Source organism: Galleria mellonella, unplaced genomic scaffold (genome assembly GCF_026898425.1).
Source record: "Galleria mellonella isolate WM207_F2 unplaced genomic scaffold, CSIRO_AGI_GalMel_v1 utg352, whole genome shotgun sequence".
In the NCBI taxonomy this organism is placed as follows: Eukaryota; Metazoa; Arthropoda; class Insecta; order Lepidoptera; family Pyralidae; genus Galleria; species Galleria mellonella.
Window position 1 is genome coordinate 7,969,878 of NW_026442084.1, and position 24,247 is coordinate 7,994,124.

Consider the following 24,247-nt stretch of genomic DNA (forward strand, 5'->3'; position numbering starts at 1 on the left):
GTAAATACTCAAAGACGAGAACTCTGAGAAGTATGTGTTACATTAAAAGATAGAGTGAGAAATAGTGTGATTAGAGAGAAATGTGGACTGAAAAGGAATGTCGCGTTGGTTTGGTCATTTGGAGAGGATGGATAAAAGAAGAATTACGAAAGAGATTTGTCGAGCAAGAATGAATGGGCATATCAGTAAAGGCCGGCACGGACGGACCTATGTCGACGTACTGAAGAAGGGCCAGAAAACAAAGTTATTCGACGAGGCCTTTAACAGTCGGAATTTAATGTCTTTTTGAATTAACGATAGAAATACACCAGAGAACCATGTTTAACATAACATATAAAAGTTATATTTTTAACGTTGCATCGTTTTTAAACATATACATATAAAAGTAAATACTAAATATTTTAATAACTTTTATCGCATCTATGTCGACGTACTGAAGAAGGGCCAGAAAACAAAGTTATTCAGAATCTGTCTTATCATATATTTAATCGTTTCTTAAACATATACATAAGTAAATACTAAATATTTTAATAACTTAACATCGTTATCGTTGATAAAATCTGTCTTATCATAGTATTTAATCTACTTTATTTACATAAAATATTATAGGAATGATATAATAACACGGTAGTGTACATTTGTCGTGTGTTCGTTAAATTGTTTTTTTAGGGTTCCGTTGCGAAATCATGACTAGATAGATAGGTAAGTACTCTTTATTATATACTATTTTCCGTGGCTTTGCCCGCTTGTATTCAGTACACAAAGTATTTTATAAGCAGATAGACAGATACTCTTTATTGTTTCCTCCAAAATATTACAATTGTAAACTTATTATGAAAACAATGGGCGACCTTATCGCTAAAAGCGATCTCTTCCAGGTAACCTTTAAATGGAGAGGAGTAATTATAAAAAGTTTGATTGGAGGCACGATGAAAATTTTATTATTTCTAAATATGGAGATGTAATACATGTAACAATGTAAATATATATTCCTAGTCATTATATATATATATACACAACATATACATACATACATATATGCATATAAACACAAATACATAAAAATATATAAATACTGCTTACATGTATATGGCTGTGCTTTAGTTTGAAAGGTAATGAATATGGCAGTGAATTTACAGGGTACAGAGGAATAACACCTAAGTTCTCAGGAATGTCAACGCATGGGGGTATCATGGGCGAAACAGTATACTCTGTTATGTCCACGGTACTGCTCATGTCTATAGGTGACGGTTACCGCTTTCCATCAGGTGGGCCGTCAGATCGTTTGCCATTCTAAGTTGTATAAAAAAAAATCAAAACCGTTCAATAGTTTTTGCGTGATAGAGTAATAAACATCCATCATCAGATTACATATAAATCATATAAGTGCGTGTTGTAGTTAGAAAGTAATATGCCAAATAAGATATTTGCTAAATGCAAATTTAGCGTTGCACGTACTAGGTTAATATGTCGCCTCGCCATTTCTGTTGTATTTTTATTTGTTATACTAGCCGTTTCCCGCGGCGTTTTAACATACAAATGTTCATATCATAATTTTTAATAAATCTATCTTTTAAATTTTTTTTTGCACTGATTTTTCGCAACCTACCTAGAGAGACTTGTACAAAGTCTTCCTCTGGTAATCAGTCGCGGGTAAAGCTAGTTAAAATGGAGTGTAACATCGATCAAAACTGTAATTTCGCGACGGATTCAGGCGTAAATTCGTGACATTTTTATTACATTCTGAGAGCAGTACAAAGTCTATTGATGATATGGAGTCAGTGATAAGAATCGATAGAAAACATTTTATATAATCTTTATATATGTAGCAGATGTATGGATTATATTTTTAATACGATGTTTATAGCTTTCAGCGTATATTAAGAACTGCCTGTATCTCAAGGTTTTTTTTTTACAACACAGGGGGCAAACGAGCATGCGGCTCACCTGATGGTAAGTGACTACCGCCGCCCATGATCACCCACAACACCAACGGCATTGGTGTGCTGCCGGCTTTTAAAAAGGAATATGCTCTTTTCTTGAAGGTTATGTTGTCGTATCGGTTCGGAAATACTGCTGCTGGATGTTGATTCCAAAGAGTGGTTGTGCGTGGAAGAAAGTGCCTTGAAAACGCACGGTGGAAGACCGCCACTTATCTAGATGGTTGGGATGGTACTTTAGTTTGTGGTGGGTTGTACTGTGGGGATAATCAGCAGCAGGATTCTCTAGTATATATCCATTATATTAAGTATCCTGTGTTTAAAATTAGGATGTTTTATTCGTTTACTAAAAATCGTTCAAATACCTAAAGTAATATAAATGTGAAAGCGTAACAAATATCCGTCTATCTTTACAAATTTTACCCATGTATGATATATATACAAATATATATATATATATATATATATATATATATATATATATATATATATATATATATAACATCAGTTTTTACATATAATAAAACTGTACAGATTGAATATTTGTACACAGAAAAAAAACTAATAACCGAGTCAGGAGATATTAGAACGTTTAGTTTTTTTCAATTTTTTGTTTCTCTGTTTGTTTGTCTGTTTGTGCGGGCTAATCTCCGTAACTATTGGATCGATTTAAAGGAAATTTTGTATGGTGATACCTCACATCCCCGGGCAACATTTTAGATATTTTTAATTACGGAAAATTTGGGGAAAGGGATTGTTAGCAATGGAGTTCGACATTGCTAGCAATATGCCCTATCAGGTCGACCTCCACGTGGTTCCCCCTGGAAAACATCGTGAACAATTCTTGTTGAATTCGTCACGATAGGCTAACTAACCTGCTTCATCCTCATCTATCATCCCTCACTGGTGCCGCGCCGGTGTATACCAATAGCGTGGGTGGGCTTACCATTCCATTATCACCCATTAAACAAAAATTATGGAAAATTAAAGAGTTCCCGTGGGATAGTTAAAAAATCATAGTAACTTATATAACTTAATACACAACCTACTTAAGTAAAGTCATTTTGATCCAAGTCAAAGGGTAAGAACGACACGTCATTTGTTAATTTTGGTCCATTATTCCCAGACGTAATAAACAGGTAAGACCATACATCGATACGTACTAGACAGGAATAACAAATACCACGCGGACAAAGTCGCGGGCATCAGCTAGTATGTTAATAATATCTGTGATGCTATACAAAGCGCCTGTTAATTAAATGTAGGCATTAAAGTAAATCGACGAAATAAAGTATTTATACATCTAAAAGGGAATCTAAAATACTAAAATTTATTTTAGTAATAGAAAGATCAAAGTATCAGGCATCAACTGTCCACTGCTGGGCATAGCCTCCCCCATAAGGGGGGCTTTGCTAGTAACTGCCACGATTGGAAGGGGGATTGACCCAGAAAAAAATATCTCATCGTTAATCCATTGTAATACAAGATTTTAATGTTTTTTTTTTTATGCAACTTAGAATGACAAACAAGCTGACGGCCCACCTGATGGAAAGTGGTAACTGTCGCCTATAGACATGAGCAGTACCATGGACATAACAGAGTATACTGTTTCGTCCATGATACCACCCATGCGTTGTCATTCCTGAGGACTCAGGTGTTATTCCTCTGTACCCTGTAAATTCACTGCCATATCGCACCCTTCAAACCGAAACACAGCCATGCAAACACAACTGCTTCACGGTAGAAACACGAGTGGGGCAGAGGTGCTCAAGCAAATGACTTTTGTACCAAGTCTCCCTCTGGTTATTGTATGTTATTTTTGTTTCAACCTTCTACCAAAAACTTCTTCTGTATTACTCAGATAAAAGAAGTTTTTGACAGAAGATTGGTACGTAATGTTATTTTTTGCGTCTGTAGTCATTAAAAAAATTAATTATTTGTTTTAATTTATACAATAAATTTATATATAATTATAACAGCTACATATGTAACGGGCTTTTGTCATTCGGGATCCCGGAATTGTATTTTCTAGTCGGCAGATAGTTGTTCACGAAAACCATTAGTATATTTGAAATAATGTACGTATTTAGGTATATATGTATGTATGTATGATGGGTTATAATACACTTGAAGTGAGACAGAAATTAAATTTAATTGATTATGTGTTAAAATTAATACGGCAAAAAAATTATTCTTTGTACAAAAGTCGTTTGCACCTCTGTCCCATTCGTGTCTCAACCGTGAAGCAGTTGTGTTTGCATGGCTGTGTTTCGGTTTGAAGGGTGGGATATGGTAGTGAATTTACAGGGTACAGAGGAATAACACCTGAGTCCTCAGGAATGCAACATATGGGGGTATCATGGGCGAAACAGTATACTCTGTTATGTCCATAGTAATGCCACAGATAACATATTACTATACTAGTACAGATAGATCATGTTGAACAAACAAGTGAAAAGCTCTAAATCGGTTTATTCTTCGGCTCAATTTTTAGTTGTTCATATGTGCGCTAGATGCCGCTACTTTCTTAGCCGTTCAGCCAACTCAAGCTAATAAATTAATTTACCGATGACTACTAATTGCGTAAGCAACTTATAGATGGCGTAAATCTCTGTGGCGTTTGCTATTGTTGTGGAATATTCTACCTATCCATATAAATAATAATTACCTATCTATTTCAATCATTTCGGTGGTCTCGTTTTGCGTTAATACATATATAGTTCAGTAGGTAAGTATTGCACGAGACTGCGTAAGAGTTTAAATAGTTTGCTTTACATGAATCGTAATACGATTTACTTTACATAACTCTTCGAAAGTGTTAGGTTTTTTTATAAATAGATAAGTACTATATATATGACTAGATATATAACTAGATATACTCGTGTTATCATATCGTTCTATATTTATCATTTCTGAACTAATTTAGTTATTTTAATTCAATATGCTTTATGTATTATAGCAGTCTGAGAGTCTAGTGACTAAGTGTCTAGTGTCAGTGTGTCTAAGTGTCTAGTGTCTGAGAGTTTAGTGTCTGAGTGTCTAGTGTCCGAGTATCTAGTGTCTGAGTGTCTGGTGTCCGAGTGTCTAGTGTCTGACAGTCTAGTGTCTGAGTGTCTAGTGTCTGTGTGTCTGATTGTCTAGTGTCTGAGTGTCTAGTGTCTAGTGTCTAGTGTCTAGTGTCTAGTGTCTAGTGTCTAATGTCTAGTGTCTAGTGTCTAATGTCTAGTGTCTAGTGTCTAGTGTCTGAGTATCTAGTGTCTGTGTGTCCGAGTGTCTAGTGTCTGAGAATCTAGTATCTAGTGTCCGAGTGTCCAGTGTCTGAGCGTCTAGTGTCCGACAGTCTAGTGTCTGAGTGTCTGGTGTCCAAGTGTCTGACAGTCTAGTGTCTGAGTGTCTAGTGTCTGAGTGTCTGATTGTCTAGTGTCTGAGTGTCTAGTGTCTGAGTGTCTAGTGTCTGAGTGTATAGTGTCCTAGTGTCTAGTGTCCGAGTGTCTATTGTCTGTTTGTCCGAGTGTCCAGGGTCTGAGACTCTAGTGTCTGAGTGTCTAGTGTCTATGTGTCCGAGTTTCGAGTGTCTGAGAGTCTCGAGACTGTATCTGAGCGTCTAGTGTCTGTGTGTCCGAGTGTCTAGTGTCTGAGAGTCTAGTGTCCGAGGATCTAGTGTCTGAGAGCCTAGTGTCTGAGTGTCTAGTGTCTCAGTGTCTAGTGTCTGAGTGTCTAGTGTCTGTGTGTCTGAGTGTCTAGTGTCTCAGTGTCTAGTGTCTAATTGTCTAGTGTCGGTACGTCTGTGTGTCTAGTGTCTGTGTGTCTGAGTATCAAGGGTTGGACTGTCTAGTGTCCGAGGATCTAGTGTCTGAGAGTCTAGTGTCTGAGTGTCTAGTGTCTGAGTGTCTAGTGTCCTAGTGTCTAGTGTCCGAGTGTCTATTGTCTGTGTGTCCGAGTGTCCAGGGTCTGAGACTCTAGTGTCTGAGTGTCTAGTGTCCGATTGTCAAGTGTCTGAGTGTCTAGTGTCCTAGTGTCTAGTGTCCGAGTGTCTATTGTCTGTGTGTCCGAGTGTCCAGGGTCTGAGACTCTAGTGTCTGAGTGTCTAGTGTCCGATTGTCAAGTGTCTGAGTGTCTAGTGTCTATGTATCCGAGTGTCAAGTGTCTGAGTGTCTAGTGTCTCAGTGTCTAGTGTCTGAGTGTCTAGTGTCTGTGTGTCTGAGTGTCTAGTGTCTCAGTGTCTAGTGTCTAGTGTCTAATTGTCTAGAGTCTGTATGTCTGTGTGTCTAGTGTCTGTGTGTCTGAGTATCAAGGGTTGGACTGTCTAGTGTCCGAGGATCTAGTGTCTGAGAGTCTAGTGTCTGAGTGTCTAGTGTCTGAGTATCTAGTGTCCTAGTGTCTAGTGTCTAAATGTGTCTCGTGTCTGTGTGTCCGAGTGTCTAGTGTCTGAGAGTCTAGTGTCCGAGGATCTAGTGTCTGAGAGCCTAGTGTCTGAGTGTCTAGTGTCTCAGTGTCTAGTGTCTGAGTGTCTAGTGTCTGTGTGTCTGAGTGTCTAGTGTCTCAGTGTCTAGTGTCTAATTGTCTAGTGTCGGTACGTCTGTGTGTCTAGTGTCGGTACGTCTGTGTGTCTAGTGTCTGTGTGTCTGAGTATCAAGGGTTGGACTGTCTAGTGTCCGAGGATCTAGTGTCTGAGAGTCTAGTGTCTTAGTGTCTAGTGTCTGAGTGTCTAGTGTCTGAGTGTCTAGTGTCTGAGTGTCTAGTGTCTGAGTGTCTAGTGTCTGAGTGTCTAGTGTCTGAGTGTCTAGTGTCCTAGTGTCTAGTATCCGAGTGTCTATTGTCTGTGTGTCCGAGTGTCCAGGGTCTGAGACTCTAGTGTCTGAGTGTCTAGTGTCCGAGTGTCAAGTGTCTGAGTGTCTAGTGTCTATGTGTCCGAGTGTCAAGTGTCTGAGAGTCTCGAGACTGTATCTGAGCGTCTAGTGTCTGTGTCTCCGAGTGTCTAGTGTCTGAGAGTCTAGTGTCCGAGGATCTAGTGTCTGAGAGCCTAGTGTCTGAGTGTCTAGTGTCTCAGTGTCTAGTGTCTGAGTGTCTAGTGTCTATGTGTCTGAGTGTCTAGTGTTTCAGTGTCTAGTGTCTAATTGTCTAGAGTCTGTATGTCTGTGTGTCTGAGTATCAAGGGTTGGACTGTCTAGTGTCCGAGGATCTAGTGTTTGAGAGTCTAGTGTCTGAGTGTCTTGAGTCTGAGTATCTAGTGTCCGAGTGTCTAGTGTGTGAGTATCTAGTGTCCTAGTGTCTAGTGTCCGAGTATCTATTGTCTGTGTCCGAGTATCTAGTGTCTGGGAGTCTAGTGTCTGAGTGTGTAGTGTCTAGTGTCTAGTGTCTGAGTGTCTAGTGTCTGTGTGTCCGAGTGTCTAGTGTCTGAGAATCTAGTGTCTAGTGTCCGAGTGTCCAGTGTCTGAGTGTCTAGTGTCCGACAGTCTAGTGTCTGAGTGTCTGGTGTCCAAGTGTCTAGTGTCTGACAGTCTAGTGTCTGAGTGTCTAGTGTCCTAGTGTCAATGTGTCCGAGTGTCAAGTGTCTGACAGTCTAGTTTCTGGGTGTCTAGGGTTGGACTGTCTAGTGTCTGAGTGTCTAGTGTCCGAGTGTCTAGTGTCCGAGTGTCTAGTGTCTGTGTGTCCGAGTGTCTAGTATCTGAGAGTGTAGTGTCTGAGTGTCCAGTGTCTGAGTGTCTAGTGTCCGAGTATCTAGTGTCGACACTAGACACTGAGACACTAGACACTCGAGCACTATATACTTAGACTCAGACACTGGATACTTAGACACACAGACACTAGATATTCAGACACACAGACACTAGAGATTCAGACACTAGACACTAGACACTCGGACACTAGAAACTCAGACAATAGATATTCGGACACTAGACACTCGGACATTAGATACTCAGACTCAAGACACTCAGACACTAGAGTCTCAGACCCTGGACACTCGGACACACAGACAATAGACACTCGGACACTAGACACTAGGACACTAGAAACTCAGACACTAGACTGTCAGACACTAGACACTTGGACACCAGACACTCAGACACTAGACTGTCGGACACTAGACACTCAGACACTGGACACTCGGATACTAGACACTAGATTCTCAGACACTAGACACTCGGACACACAGACACTAGACACTCAGACACTAGAGTCTCAGACCCTGGACACTCGGACACACAGACAATAGACACTCGGACACTAGACACTAGGACACTAGAAACTCAGACACTAGACTGTCAGACACTAGACTGTCAGACACTAGACACTTGGACACCAGACACTCAGACACTAGACTGTCGGACACTAGACACTCAGACACTGGACACTCGGATACTAGACACTAGATTCTCAGACACTAGACACTCGGACACACAGACACTAGACACTCAGACACTAGACACTAGACACTAGACACTAGACACTAGACACTAGACACTAGACACTAGACACTAGACACTAGACACTAGACACTAGACACTCGGACACAGACAATAGACACTCGGACACTAGACACTAGGACACTAGATACTCAGACACTAGACACTCGGACACTAGATACTCAGACTCAAGACACTCAGACACTAGACTCTCAAACACTAGACACTCAGACACTAGACACTCAGACACTTGACACTCGGACACTAGACACTCAGACACTAGACACTCAGACACGAGACTCACAGACACTTGATACTCAGACACACAGACACTAGACACTTAGACACTAGACACTCAGACACTAGACACTCGGACACACAGACAATAGACACTCGGACACTAGACACTAGGACACTAGACACTTAGACACTAGACACTAGACACTCAGACACTAGACACTCAGACACTAGACACTCAGACACTAGAGTCTCAGACCCTGGACACTCGGACACACAGACAATAGACACTCGGACACTAGACACTAGGACACTAGACACTCAGACACTAGACACTAGACACTCGAACACCAGACACTCAGACAGTAGACACTCGGACACTAGACACTCAGACACGAGACTCTCAGACACTTGATATTCAGACACACAGACACTAGACACTCATACACTAGACACTCAGACACTAGACACTCGGACACACAGACAATAGACACTCGGACACTAGACACTAGGACACTAGACACTTAGACACTAGACACTAGACACTAGACACTAGACACTAGACACTAGACACTAGACACTCAGACACTAGACACTCAGACACTAGACACTCAGACACTAGACACTCAGACACTAGACACTCGGACACAGAGACACTAGACACTCAGACACAGTCTCGAGACACTCAGACACTAAAACACTGATAATAGACACTCAAACACGAGACATTCAGACACTTGATACTCAAACCCACAAACACTAGACACTCAGACACTCAGGTCAACCTTCACGTGGTTCCCCTGGAAATCATCGTGAACAATTCTCGTTGAATTCGTCACGATGGGCTAACTGACCTGTTTCATCCTCACCTATCATCCCTCACTGGTATATCGTATACTGGTATATGGTATCAGCGTATACCGATAGCGCGGGGTTACTACTTTTTTATTATTACTTATAAAAAAAAAATATGTATATAAAAATATTGCTATATATTTATTTGGGAGAGAGAACTACACTTTATCCAGGTCATTTATCGTATCTTGTCACGCGAAAAAAGTCGCGGGTAAAAGCTAGTAGCTATTATAAAAAAATCATTAGCGGCGAATCGCATGACTTCACGGATTCGTGGGAGAAAAAAAAATAACTACTGTTTAACACTGAATGACAGAATTGCCAATTAGTAATAATCATTCTATAGGAATAATAGAAATATTAACACTTTTCCTGGTATGATCGATCGTAATCGATTTTATATAAGTTTATCATGCAAAATTTGTTTCTATTAATCTTTTTTCTAGGCACAGGTAATAGGTACGTGTCAATACCGCTCCGATATCTATATATTGGGTTTTTTGGATATTGATATTGGCGGGAAAAAGCTCATCGCCCGTTTTAGAGCCCTTACCAGAGGGAGACTTTGTCCAAAAGTCGATTGCTTGGGTACCTCTGTCCCATTCGTGTTTCAACCGTGAAGCAGTTGCGTTTGCATGACTGTGTGTTTCGGTTTGAAGGGTGGGATATGGCGTGAATTTACTGGGTACAGAGGAATAACACCTGAGTCCTCAGGAATGGCAACGCATGGGGGGTATCATGGGCGAAACAGTATACTCTGTTATGTCCATGGTACTGCGCATATCTATAGGCGACGGTTACCACTTTACATCAGGTGGGCCGTCAGCTTGTTTGCCATTTTAAGTTGCATAAAAAAAGTTTTGTCAGCTAATTTTCCAATTATCTGACTCGTTTTTTTTTATTAATATTCTAAATATTTACGCTCATATTATAACTTGATATATCTTTTTTTAATAAATAAAATAAGTTATTGCGCGTTAAAAAGATACAGAATTTATGAGGTTAAATAAATATAGACGTTGTAAAGGAATCATTCATAACTATTTATCATGCACAATTGTATGAAAAAGTTGACCCGCTTTTCTCGAAGCATTTGTATGGAGACACTCTGTCTATATAATGTAAACTAGCTATCTCACTATATCTTAACTCGCAAGCGATCATCGCTTTCATAGATTGATTAATTTCTATGGATATATAGGTAATATATAGCAATCTGTATATTGTAGTTATAGTATCTATGTATTGGCTGAGTAAAGAATATATTAAATATAAGTTTTTTTTTTATACAACTTAGAATGGCAAACAAGCTGACGGCCCACCTGATGGAAAGTGGTAATCGTCGCCTATAGACATGAGCAGTTGCGTGGGCATAACAGAGTATAGTTTGCTCATGAATACTCCCCATGCGTTGGCATTCCTGAGAACTCAGATGTTATTCCTCTGTACCCTGTAATTTAACTGGTATATCCCACCCTACAAACCGAAACACAGCCATGCAAACACAACTACTTCGGAGAGGGAAAGGGATTGTTAGTAATGGAGACTGAGAATCCCATTGCTAGCAATATACCCAACCAGGTCTACCTCCTCGCGGTTCTCCCTGGAAACTATCATGGTTAATTCCTGATGAATTCATCATGATGGGCTTACTGGCCTATTTTCATTCTCATCTATCACCCTTCACTGGTGCCCCGCCAGTGTATCTCGTTAGCGCAGGCGGGGTTACAATACCATTTTCACCCATAAAAAAAAACACAACTACTTCACAGTAGAAACACGAGTGGGACAGAGGTGCTCAACCAAACGACTTATACAAAGTCTCCCTCTGATAAATGGTGAGTTATATATAATATTAAAAAAAGTATCTGATCTAAATGAATATAGATAACCGACTGGTATTGTCGATATCCAAGTGGATTATTACTTTTCTTCCATCATTAATGTTCAGAGAAATCCAATACATAGATATCGGAGCGGTACTGATATTTTTTTTTGATGGGTGAAAATGGTATGGTAACCCCGCCAGCGCTAACGGGATACGCTGGCGGGGCACCAGTGAAGGGTGATAGATGAGATCTCCCATATTTAGAACTAACAAAATTTTTCATCGTGCCTCCCACCAAACTGTTTATAATTACTCCTCTCCATCCAAAGGTTGCCTGGAAGAGATCGCTCTTAGAGATAAGGTCGCCCATTGTTTTCTCATTGTGATTATTTCTTGTAATTATTTATATTTACAATAAATTTACTATTGTAATCTTTTGGTGGAAACAATAAAGAGTATCTATCTATCTATCTATCTAACGTGAATTTTTGTACCAACTCTAGCCAGCCAGCAACGCAGGAACGTTGTGGGTTTTTTCAATTTTAATACTATACTTCTTTTAAATTTGCCATAGATTAGATTACTGTTGTTTCGTTTTATACATTAAGACAGTATAAATAAGAATTACACCTAATTTTGCAATGTCATTAAGAAAATATCACCAGTAAAGTATGATGTATGTAATTCTAATTATGTAGGCAGTTGACATAACTCGACGAGCATTATCTCAACACTCATAATTGTTAATTAATTAATGGTAGCAATAAATGATAGTACATTTAATTTGTATTGTTACAACATAACCGGTTCCTTATGACTGCACGTACAAATTATTGTACTTTAAAATATTGTATGATTTTATTTATTTATTTACACTTTATTGCACCAAGTAAAAAGAGAAATAACAAATACAGTAAATATTAATGAAAAGTGATACAAAAGGCGGCCTTATCGCTAAGCAATCTCTTCCAGACAACCTTTGGGTAGAGGACATTGAGAAAAAGACATAGGGTAGGTGGCGCACTATTATATAAATATACATACATACATACACATACATATATAATACATACACAATTAAATATATACATAACATACACATACTTAATAGTACACATACAACAGAAAAAAAATGTGGATTAATTAATAAATTATTTAAAACAGTTGTGTTGTGTAGAGTCTATGGTAGATGGGCACATATAGCACATTTTCGGAGATGTTTTTTCCCCACGGACGCACAGGTTATAGAATGAGCTCCCCTGTCGAGATTTTTCCAAGAGACTACAACATGATGTTCTTCAAAAAACGGGTAAATGGTATCATCAGGGTCAGCAATGCACATGTAATCATTGTTAATGCAGGCGTGGTCTCCGCTTACCTTTTTTTTATGGATGATAATGGAATGGTTACCCCGTTTGCTCTATCGGTATACGTTGGCTGGGCACCAGTGAGAGATGATAGGTGAGGATGAAAAGGCAGGTAAATTAGCCCATCGTGATGAATACACCAAGAACTCAGCACGATGGTTTCCAGGGGGCACTACGTGCAGGTCGACTTGTTAGCTGATTTTATTAGGTAGGTCGCATGTTTATTTGCCATCACATTGGTATAAAAAAACAATACAGGCTGTAACTAACGGCAGTCGGTATGGTGAAAATTAAATCTAGTTAAAGCCACAGATAAACAGGTTATAGTTGAATCACCTGTTCTGATTGTATCTAGATATATCTGGCTAAAACTGCTGTTACCACGCTTTGGCTTTTAGCCATAACATAGCCATATTTCTCTTTACACAGCTGCGCAATTATCTGGTTAGCTATAAATTGGCAGTTTGCAAATATATAGTGATCACTTCGTAGTCGATTTTTAATAGTCAAAAATAACATTACTACATAATATTATTGCTAGTTAATCGCTAATTATTCGTAGATTAAATGCAGTTTTTTGCGACATAAAGTGCCTTATCACCGTCATCACAGTATACACTGTGACACCCATGGCACACAATACGTTTTCATTGCTAAATTGTTTAAATTGCAAGCATATTTTTATATTGGATGATAATGTAATGGTTACCCTGCCCGCGCTATCGGTAGACACTGACGGGGTACCAGTGAGGGATGATAGATGACGATAAAGCAGGTCAGTGGGTCCAACGTGATGATTTCAACAATTTAAGATTATTTATTTGTAAAACATGCGTATAAATACATGCAGACGTTCACAATACAATATCGTTCGACATGTTTAGTTTGTACGCCTTACAAACATATGTAGTTACACAGACAGTCCAAAATTATACGTCAAGTCAATTTTATACAATTAATCGTCATCACATTCCAATTTTAAATACATTTAAATAAATAATAATAATAATTGTCAGGCATGAATAAAAAAAAAATGTCACAATGATGTTAATAAATATAAATAAATATACGTTTTGTCAAATTTTATCATTAAATAATTCACATACGTTGTAATAACATTTTTTTAATTTATACCTAAACACATTAGTTGGTGCATCCTTTATAGATTTTGGTATTTTACTATAGATTTTTGGTGCCATACATAATATACTGTCTTGCATAAGTTTTGTATTAGATTTTTTTAGATATAACTTATCATTATCACGTCGATTGCGTTTAACAATTTCTGAAAGTCGTGAAAATAAATTCTTATTAGTTTTAACAAATTAACACACTTCAAATATGTACAATGAAGGTACTGTCAATACATTATATTGTTTGAAATAAAGCATACAACTATCAGTATTTTTAAGATTAAACATGGCTCTTATGCACCTTTTTTTTTTATACAACTTAGAATGGCAAACACGCTGACGGCCCACCTGATGGAAAGTGGTAACCGTCGCCTATAGACATGAGCAGTACCATGGACATAACAGAGTATACTGTTTCGCCCATGATACCCCTCATGCGTTGCCATTCCTGAGGACTCAGGTGTTATTCCTCTGTACCCAGTAAATTCACGCCGTATATTACCCTTCAAACCGAAACACAGCCATGCAAACACAACTGCTTCACGATTGAAACACGAATGGGACAGAGGTACCCAAGCAATCGACTTTTGTACAAAGTAGTAATTGGGTTTAACAACCCCAATGCTAATAATATACCTTATCAGATCGACCTCCACGCGGCTCCCCCTTTAAAACATAGTGGTTAATTCTTGTTGAATTCGCTAAATGGGCTAACTAACCTGTGATAACTTACACCACAGCGCATGTGTGGTTACCATTTAATTTTCACCCACAAAAAAAAGACTGTAAATAATCTTTCCCTCGTATGTATTATATTACGCACGGACATACATAACTGTATATATATATATAACAAATGTCATTGCATTTGCGTGTACATAATTATCTGTTACATTTATAATATCAATAAACTGTTGGTTTTCCAGAGAGTCGTTTCACTCGCTTAGATAAAGACCTGTTTTACAAATGGTGTCGCCGGTTTTTCGTCAGGTTAAAAAAAAAACATTCTATTTCATCCTCACTTTATAGTTGTGTGTGTGAGTGTGTTTGTGTAACTGTCTGTGCTATTGTAACTCCTAAACGGATTGCTTGATTGCAGTGCTATATTTTATTTAAAAAAGCTGTTTTTGTTTCTTTTTTTTTTTAATTATAACTTTTTTTAATTTATAACATTAATAGCAAACTAACGTTTTTTTTAACTTTTCATCAACTAAAACTTTATGGCAGTCTATGGGGGAGGCCTATGTGCAGTGAAATGGTTATGATGGTATCAAACTAATTAGTTGCACCAATATTGATGTGTTTTTTTTATTTTCAATAAGTGATAATGGAATGGCAACCCCGCCTGCGCTATCGGTATACGCTGGCGGGGCACCAGGGAGGGATGATAGGTGAGGATGAAAGTCGGTTAGTTAGCCCATCGTGACGAATTGCACTAGAATTAATCACGATGGTTTCCAGGGGGAACCACGTGAAGTTAGACCTGATAGGCTGTATTGCTAGCAATGGGGCAGTTAGACCTCATTACTAACAACCCCCCCCCCCCCCAAATTGGTTAAATTTAAGTAAAAATTACAAGATTGTACACAATAATATTTATCGTGAGATTAATAACTACTAACAAGTGTGTTCCCGTGTGGTCCCGGCGTAGAATGAGCCACCCCTTACTTTCCCGTGGGTCGTAAGAGGCAACTAAGGAAGGGCGAGGGACGGGCAGCAGCGTCCCTGTTAAAATATCTCCAAAGCCTAACTGCGATTGCCAGTCCGCCTGCCAAGCGTGGCAACTACTGGAAAAACCCCCTTATGGGGGAGGCTTATGTTCAGCAGTGGACAGTTAAAGGCTGATATAATGAATAACATATATTGTTTATAAGGGGTGGCCTATTCTATGCCAAAACCTACACTGCTAACAGAATAGATATAATTTTATACAATTTTACTAATATTAGAGATGTTTGTTATTCAATCACGTTATGGCGTTATGGTATGGGCGACATCGAAATGGGTGATGACCTTTTTTCCTCGATCAATATCTAGAGGAACGCACTATATATGGTAGATATCGGATCGGTATGAGTAATATACCCATGTCTTGTATCCTTATTGTACTCTCATTTAGCAGGCAAAACCGCGAGAAACAGCTAGTGATTTATATTAAGAAAAAAAAATGAATTTTCATACATTTTTTTATCTATTAGGATTTCTAAGATTAATATAAATATTTAGATTTGTTTGTTAATTAACTTTTTTTTTTTTTTTTAAAAGAAACTTTATTTTCTGTCGTTAATTTTTATACGACAACTTTTTTGCTATTTTAGTTTTGCTATTGAAGGTCTACTTGGTTTTTTTTTTTTTTTATTTTGTTAATTACCTTATGTCTTAATAGGTCATACTATTCTTATGAACACACACACACACATAATAATTGTATATACACGTGTGTGTACACATATGGATATAGATATAAAAAATATATTTTTTCATGCAACTTAGAATGGCAAACAAGCTGACGGTACGCCTGATGGAAAGTGGTAACAGTCGCCTATAAACATTAGCAGTACCATGGACATAACAGAGTATACTGTTTTGCCCACGACACTCCCCGTGCGTTGCCATTCCTAAGGACTCAGGTGTTATTCCTCTGTACCCTGCAAATTCACTGCCATATCCCATCTTTCAAACCGAAACACAGCCATGCAAACACAACGTGTTTCACGGTAGAAACACGAATGGAACAGCGGTGCTCAAACAAACGACTATCGTACAAAGTTTCCCTCAGGTAAATCTCCAGGTTAATAAAGAACAAAGCTGCAGAATTACTTTATATTAAAACTTATTTTTCAGATATGGACGGTGTCTGCTGTACTTCTCAACATGATTGGACAGGGCATGGTTCTAAGCTACCCATCGAGTCTTCTTCCTGGTCTTCAGTCAGAAAACTCTACAATCAAAGTTGATTTTAACACTGCAGCGTGGCTCTGTAAGTGTATCTATGATATAAAACACGCACTTTATTTCCAAATAGTGTTAAAAACGTCTCAAAGTATAAAATAGGGTTTCCAGATATGATATGATTGCTATCTACGATCCAAAAAGAGAATATTTGTAGAAGACCGAAGTGGCTGACATAGCTCGAAGGGTAAGCAAGCTGAAGTCACAATGGGCTAGTCACATAGCGCAAAGAACCGCCGGAAAGAAAAGCTCTTGAATGAAGACTGCGTACAGGTAAACGTAGTTTAGATTTAGTATCAAAGGGCGAAACAGTATACTCTGTTATGTCCATGGTACTGCTCATGTCTATAGGCGACGGTTACCATTATTCATCAGGTGGGCCGTCGGCTTGTTTACCATTCTAAGTTGTATATAAAAAAAATCTCTTATAATGATTGCTATTTTACTTTCCAGATATACTCGTATTAAGTTTTTTCTTTTTCAAACAGCATCATCGATCGGATTAGCTGGAATACCGGGTTTCTTGCTCTCCTCGTACTTCATGGATATATGGGGGCGCAAGGTGGCGCATGGACTCATCATTATACCGGGAACAATTGGATGGTCTTTAGTCTATGCCGCCAACAATATCCCAACGTTAATGATTGCCCGGATTTTAGGAGGAATGACAGCTGGAGGTACTGTGGGTTTAGGTGCAGTGGTCATCGGTGAATACACAGACCCGAAACATCGAGGAATGTTTCTAAATTTAAAAACAGCAGCAGTCTGCATGGGAGGTATGCTGGTGCATGCACTTGGTCATTTTGTGGACTGGAGAACGATTGCCCTCGTCGCTCTCGTGCCTCATATTTTAGCGTTAGGAATTATTTGCTCATGGCCAGAAAGCCCATCATGGTTGGCGTTAAAGAAACAATTCGAGAAGAGTGAACAATCATTTTACTGGCTACGAGGAAAGACAACGCAGTCCAGAAAAGAAATCGAAGAACTTATCCGAGCGCAGAAGGAAAGTCTACAGCTGTCTTCTAAAAAAATATCACTGGGTGGCCGTATAAAGGAGTTTTTTAGAAAATTTTTGAGAAAAGACTTCACTAAACCTCTTGTAATCGTTATCCTCGGCACATTCCTATTAGAGGCATCTGGGAGACATATTTTCCCAGCGTACGCGATAAAAATAATAAATGCAGTTACTGGAGATAGTTCACAGTCGTTCTACTATACTCTAGCTATAGACATAATAATTACAACAAGTGCTGTGTTTTCATCAATACTAGTCAAAATGTTTAAGAGAAGAACATTGCTTTTTGTTAGCGGTTTTAGCGCAGTAGCTGTTCTTATGAGTGTGTGTTTATATTTATTCTTAGTATCCCGGGATCTCATCTCGAGTGAACGTACTTGGATACCTATAATGATGTTTGTTGCTTACTTCATATTGGCAAATTTGGGTTGTACTCCTATACCTTTGGCCTTGATTGGAGAGGTGTTTCCTCTAGCTCATAGAGGTATAGGGTCGTGTTGTGGTGGGCTTTCATTATCAATTGTTCTGAATATTGGTTTACAAGTTGCCCCATATTTAATGGCTAGTGTTAAAGTGTATGGTACTTTTGCAATTCTTGGAGCCACCACTGGAATAGTTTTAATGATTTTGTTCTTTATACTCCCCGAAACTAAAGACAAGACCTTACAAGAAATCGATGATTACTTCAAATATGGCAAATTTAAAGATGTTAGAGAAAATAATGATGATGATGAAGTAAATGTAAAAATGATTACGTAATGAAGATATTTTTATTCAAATTTCGACGTCAGTGCATATATTTTTAACATACTCATAACAATACTCTATAATAGGAACAAAATAACATAAATAGATAGATGTTGCATTTAAATATAAATTCACTTTATATCTTACTTTACATAGTTTAGATGTTTTTTTATACATTGTGAGTACTTTTTTGTGTAGAAGGTAATGAATAAATATTGAAAACATAACTATTTTTATTAACGAAATAAGTGTTTTTATTTTACATACAATAAAAATAGACACTTATACTAACTATATCCTACCTACAGACATGAATAAAACCATGTGAATCGCAATAATACAGGGTTACCTGTGGCATTCCTCGTGATGGCATAGTTGTTCGATTTTTAAAATAAATTGCATTTAAATTGTAAGATAGCTATGATATTAAGATATGATAGATTTCAGAAATAGCAATGCATGAGGGTAACTGAGGTCCAGAGTATTCCGTGATGACCACGCTTCAATGATGTTCTTGTCTATAGACATATTGTTATAACTAATGATTTAAAATGATGAACTGTATGACTTATGTAAGCAGTATGTTTACAGATATCATTTTCATTATTTCAATCATTACCCGTCCACTATTGGACATGGTCTTTCTCCATAGACCGCCATAAGGAACGGTCCTTAGCCACCTGCATCCACTGACTCCCTGCAATGCATTTGAGGTCGTCACTCCATCACTCCACTTCAGCTTGCTTATCCTTCAGTCTATTTCGGTTACTTTGGTTCTTTTGCGGATACCCTCGTATCGGATTCTATTACGCAAAGAGACCCCGAGCATAGCCGTCTACATAGCTCACTGAGTAATTTTAAGCTTTACTTTTTGCTTTGAATAACTTTTTTAATAGACAATAGTCGGGGGGAAAAGGATTGTTAATAATGGAGACTGAGAATCCCATTGCTAGCAATATACCCAACCAGGTCGACCTCCTCGCGGTTCCCCCTGGAAACTATCATGGTCAATTCCTGATGAATTCATCATGATGGGCTAACTGGCTTGTTTTCATTCTCATCTATCTCCCTTCACTGGTGCTCCGCCAGCGTATCCCGTTAGCGCAAGCGGGCTTACCATACTATTTTCACCCATCAAAAAAAAAAATAGACAATAATCGAATGGTAACTCCGCCTGCGCTATCGGTATACGCTGACGGAGCATTAGTGGAGAAATGACAGCTGAGAATTAAAGCAAATTTGCAAGCTGACCCATCGTGACGAATTCACAAAGAATTAACCACGACGCTTTGTACAGAGGACTGAATAGAGGCTGACCTAACAGTGTACATATATTTTTAGTCTTTAATACACATTATAAAAGATTGACTTTTCTGTATTACAATTAACGTTTAAAATTTTACAATAACCTTTACATAATTACACATTAAAGAATTATTTTGTTATAACTTTTGTAATGACTGTTGCACGTCAGTAATGACAAAATGTATGAAACCATTGTAATGTTACCGTATGACCTTATTCTACCACATTTTTAGCAATAAAATTAATTAATTAATTAAGTATTAGGATTTCTTTTCTGTATTATTGTTATAATGTTTTATATTCCATCAGGGAAACTGATCATTTTTACTATCTCTCTTTTTTTATTACCCATTTTTATTTCTTTTTCTGGCTTTTATGTAATAATAATAATAATATTATTTTATTGTAAATTGTAAAAATTGTAAAGTGCAATTTACAATTTTTACAATTTACATTGTATTCATACATTCATTATTAATATCTCCTTCCAAATCTACATACTTTGTAACTTGTAACATACTTGCGTGTATTATGCAATGGAATTCCGCATGTCGATTGTAGCAGGAACTCAACTCTTTGGACAAAGGTCATCGGGTAAGTATACAAAACTCGTTTATTCCAACGATATATCCTTACTAGTTTAATAAATGTGAAAGTGAATTTATTTGTCACCTCTCAGCTCCTCCACTGCTCGATCAATCGTTGTCAAATTTGGTATACTCATAATATTTGGGTTAAAGAAGAGTTAAAGGCTAGTTTTTTTTTTTGGGTCCATTAATATAATTAATATATTCCGTAGATAATTTTCCTTTTTAATTTCATTAAAAAGTTTTTGTATTGAATTACTATCAGGTTATTTTGATTTCGCTCCTCCTCCTCCAGCCTCCTTCTTAACTGCGGTTTTTTTAATGGGTGAAAATAGCATGGTAGCCACGCCTACGCTATCGGTATACACTGGCGGAGCACCAGTGAGAGAAGAGGAGAGGAAGATAGGTGAGAATGAAGAGGCAGGTCAGTTAGCTCGTCGTGACGAATTCAACGATAAATTAGTCACGATAGTTTCCAGGAGGAACCGCTTGGAGGTCGACCTGATAGGGTATATTGATAGCAATGGGGACTAACCTCCCCATTACTAACAATCCCTTCCTTCCGCCTAACTGCGGTTGCCAACCCGCTTGTTAAGCGTGGCAACTATTGGTAAAACCCCATAATCTATGGTGATGATCTAAGATGATGAATTGCCAAATGTCTAAACGCAAATAAAAATAGACTGTCATTAGTCCTAACTAGTATTATAAATGCAAAAGTTTGTTTGTTTGTTACGCTTTTATGTCTAAATCACTGATTATGATAAATTTTGGTATAGAGAGAGATGTAACCTTGGAGACAGTTATAGGCTATTTTTTCTTGGATAAACTTTATAGGGGGTGGGGTGAAGTAAAGGTGATTTCTGAATTAAATTAGTGTATTTATAACTTTATTGTTAACTAGCTGTTCCCCGCGACTTCGTCCGCGTTTCCGTAGTTTTTCGTAAAATAAGTAACCTATGTCCTTCCTCACGGTTCGGTGGTTTTGATGTAACAGACACATTTCCCTTCACTGCTCTGCTCCTATCGATCGTAGCGTGTATAAAAAGTGTACTATAACCTGCCCAGGAGTATGAAGTATAATTGTACCAAGTTTCGTTAAAATCCGTCGAGTAGTTTTTGTTTCTATAACGAACATACAGACAGACCGACAAAAATTTTACTGATTTCATTTTTGGCATCAGTATCGATCACTAATCACCCGCTGATAGTTATTTTGGAAATATATTTCATGTACAGAATTGACCTCTCTACAGATTTATTATAAGTATAGATTACAATTGTCTGTCATTTTGACGTCATATTTATTACTTCTAACACCTAAACAAACATACAGGACTTTTGTGAAGTGAACAGAATTCTAATTATAAACCCAAATATGATTCAAGTTTGTTAAAAATATTTTTATATTTAAATATTTCAATTATTTAATTACTAAGTTTAAATAGCGAATGATATTTTCATTTGTATTGAATGGATTTTAGTACAAAAAGAGCGTTGGTTTGATACCTTAAGTATTTTTTTTAAATTATGATAATAGAATGCTTTTTTTTTTGATGGGTGAAAATGGTATGGTAACCTCGCCTGCGCTAACAGGATACGCTGGCGGAGCACCTGTAAAGGGTGATAGATGAGAATGAAAACAGGCCAGTTAGCCCATCATGATGAATTCATCAGGAATTAACCATGATAGTTTCCAGGGAGAACCGCGAGGAGGTCGACCTGGTTGGGTATATTGCTAGCAATGGGATTCTCAGTCTCCAATACTAACAATCCCTTTTCCCCCGATAATGGAATGTTAACCCTGCCTAAGCTAACGATATACACCGGCGAGGTACCAGTGAAGGATGATAGGTGAGGATGAAAAGGCAGGTCAGTTCATCATCGTGATGAATATATCTGGAATTCAGCACGATGGTTTCCAGGGGGACTACGTGGAGATCGACTTGACAAGGTATATTGCTAGCAAAGAAACTGGTAGTCTGCATTACTAACAATCCCTCCCCCCCACCTATTTTGCCGTATTAACGCATTATTCTTTATATTTTTAGTACATAGACAAAGTTACGACGCACATGTAGTGAATATACTTGAGGAGTGGGGGGGATTGTTAGCAATATACACTATAACAAGAAAATATTACACTAAGAAAATAGTAACTCTATATTGTTTCCTCCATAAAATTACAATAATCAATTTATTATAAATACAAACAATTATAAGAAAATATTACACTAAGAAAAAAAAATTCATAAATTAATTAATAAATAAATAATGAATTTTTATTGATTTAAATATTCGATCGAATAATACTGAGATTGATTGTAGCGCTGTAGCTTTCTTCTTTCTTTTATCAATACGAAGTTTCTGATTGTCATTTTATCCACAAAAATATAATTTTTTTTGTTGTCCTCTTAACTTAATTAATTCCGAATTACCTGAAATTGATATAGTGTACGATAATTCGAATTCCTACAGGAATAAATTGCTGAAGCACTTTGTACAACAATCTTATGAGAATTAACGCTAATTGTCATAATATATATATATTTTTTTAATATTTTTTATTTCAATTCACTCATAATCATATTTTCTGATATTGCTCACCACTTAGGTTACATGTTTATTTTTATTATTTACTTAATTTTCTTACACTGTATAATTATATGTTAAAGTGAATGCTGTGAATACCTATAACAGGCGTGTGCATTAATATTGTATTATATTTAATGTTTGTTATACCTATATGTTATAATGCAATATGCTGTTGGTGTTCCTTAAATAAATAAATAAACTCTTATTTCCATAAAGCAACAGCTGTGTTTCTTGCCCGTTCTTGTCAGCTGAAATTGCATTCCGAACTGGGCGGTAGATTCATTAAAAAAATTTCTATTCAAAAATGCTTATAATATTAAGTTTATTTGAATATAAATTCATCATCATCATCATTTCAGCCATTACCCGTCCACTGCTGGACATAGGTCTCCCCCATAGACAGCCATACGGATTGGTCCTGAACCACCTGCATGCATTAACTCACCGCAATGTATTTGAGGTCGTTACTTTATCTAGTAGTGAGGTCGTCCTACACTGTGTATTTTTTATGCAACTTAGAATGGCAAACATGCTGACAGCCCACCTGATGGAAAGTGGTAACCGTCGCCTACAAACATGAGCAGTACCGTGGACATAACAGAGTATACTGTTTCGCCCATGATACCCCCCATGCGTTGCCATTCCTGAGGACTCAGGTGTTCTCTGTAGCCAGTAAATTCACTGCCATATCCCACCCTTTAAATTGAAACACAGCCATGCAAACACAACTGCTTCACGGTAGAAACACGAATGGGTCAGAGGTGGCCGAGCAAACGACTTTTGTACAAAATCTCCCTCTGGTTGGTTTGCCGAGAAACGTGTATACGGCGTCGCCGCTCCAGTACCGTGTGTTTCTTAATAAAAAATACTGTATTTTTTATATATATATATATATATATATATATATATATATATATATATATATATATATATATATATATATATATATATATATATATATATATATATATATATATTCGACGAATATTTGAAAATGATGATGTTTCCACGTTACTGTAGCGTGATCAATACAAACGAACTATCAAATTATTGATGCTAAATACGTCAATATTACTTTGCCTTGGCTCGTTACGTTATTGCACAGAGTCAAGGTGAATATGCCATTTTATATGATAATTTCATAAACGCATTCTTTAGGGTAATGAATGCACTTTCCGAAGGAGTAATAACGTATGTAAAAAAAAGTAAAAGTAAATATATTTTTTTTTATCACAATATGTTTGCATAAGCACCGGGTAAACTTTGTCGGATTGATTCC

At 37.4% G+C, this 24,247-nt stretch overlaps 1 protein-coding gene across 3 annotated transcripts; it reads left to right on the forward strand.

Annotated features, from left to right (window-relative positions):
- The first annotated feature begins 14,666 nt into the window (after nucleotides 1-14,666).
- Nucleotides 14,667-18,708, forward strand: LOC113521023 (facilitated trehalose transporter Tret1-like). Of its 3 annotated transcripts, none has more exons than XM_052897143.1 (3): nucleotides 14,667-14,757; nucleotides 16,612-16,747; nucleotides 17,208-18,708. In XM_052897143.1, the coding sequence occupies exons 1-3, from the start codon at nucleotides 14,734-14,736 to the stop codon at nucleotides 18,491-18,493; spliced, it is 1,446 nt and encodes a 481-aa protein (XP_052753103.1). In that variant the 5' UTR covers nucleotides 14,667-14,733; the 3' UTR covers nucleotides 18,494-18,708. The 3 variants fall into 3 exon arrangements, with proteins under 3 accessions (XP_052753103.1, XP_052753105.1, XP_052753104.1); XM_052897145.1 differs by having other exon boundaries at nucleotides 14,727-14,804; XM_052897144.1 differs by lacking the exon at nucleotides 14,667-14,757 and adding an exon at nucleotides 14,868-15,034.
- Nucleotides 18,709-24,247: the final 5,539 nt, after the last annotated feature.

What these genes read in the sequence shown, in the direction of transcription:
- LOC113521023 (XM_052897143.1), top strand. Translation starts at nt 14,734, where the DNA reads ATGGTGTCGCCGGTTTTTCGTCAG. An exon ending in TGTCGCCGGTTTTTCGTCAG is followed by an intron (nt 14,758 to 16,611) that starts GTTAAAAAAAAA and finishes CTTATTTTTCAG; the next exon opens with ATATGGACGGTGTCTGCTGT. An exon ending in TAACACTGCAGCGTGGCTCT is followed by an intron (nt 16,748 to 17,207) that starts GTAAGTGTATCT and finishes TTTTTCAAACAG; the next exon opens with CATCATCGATCGGATTAGCT.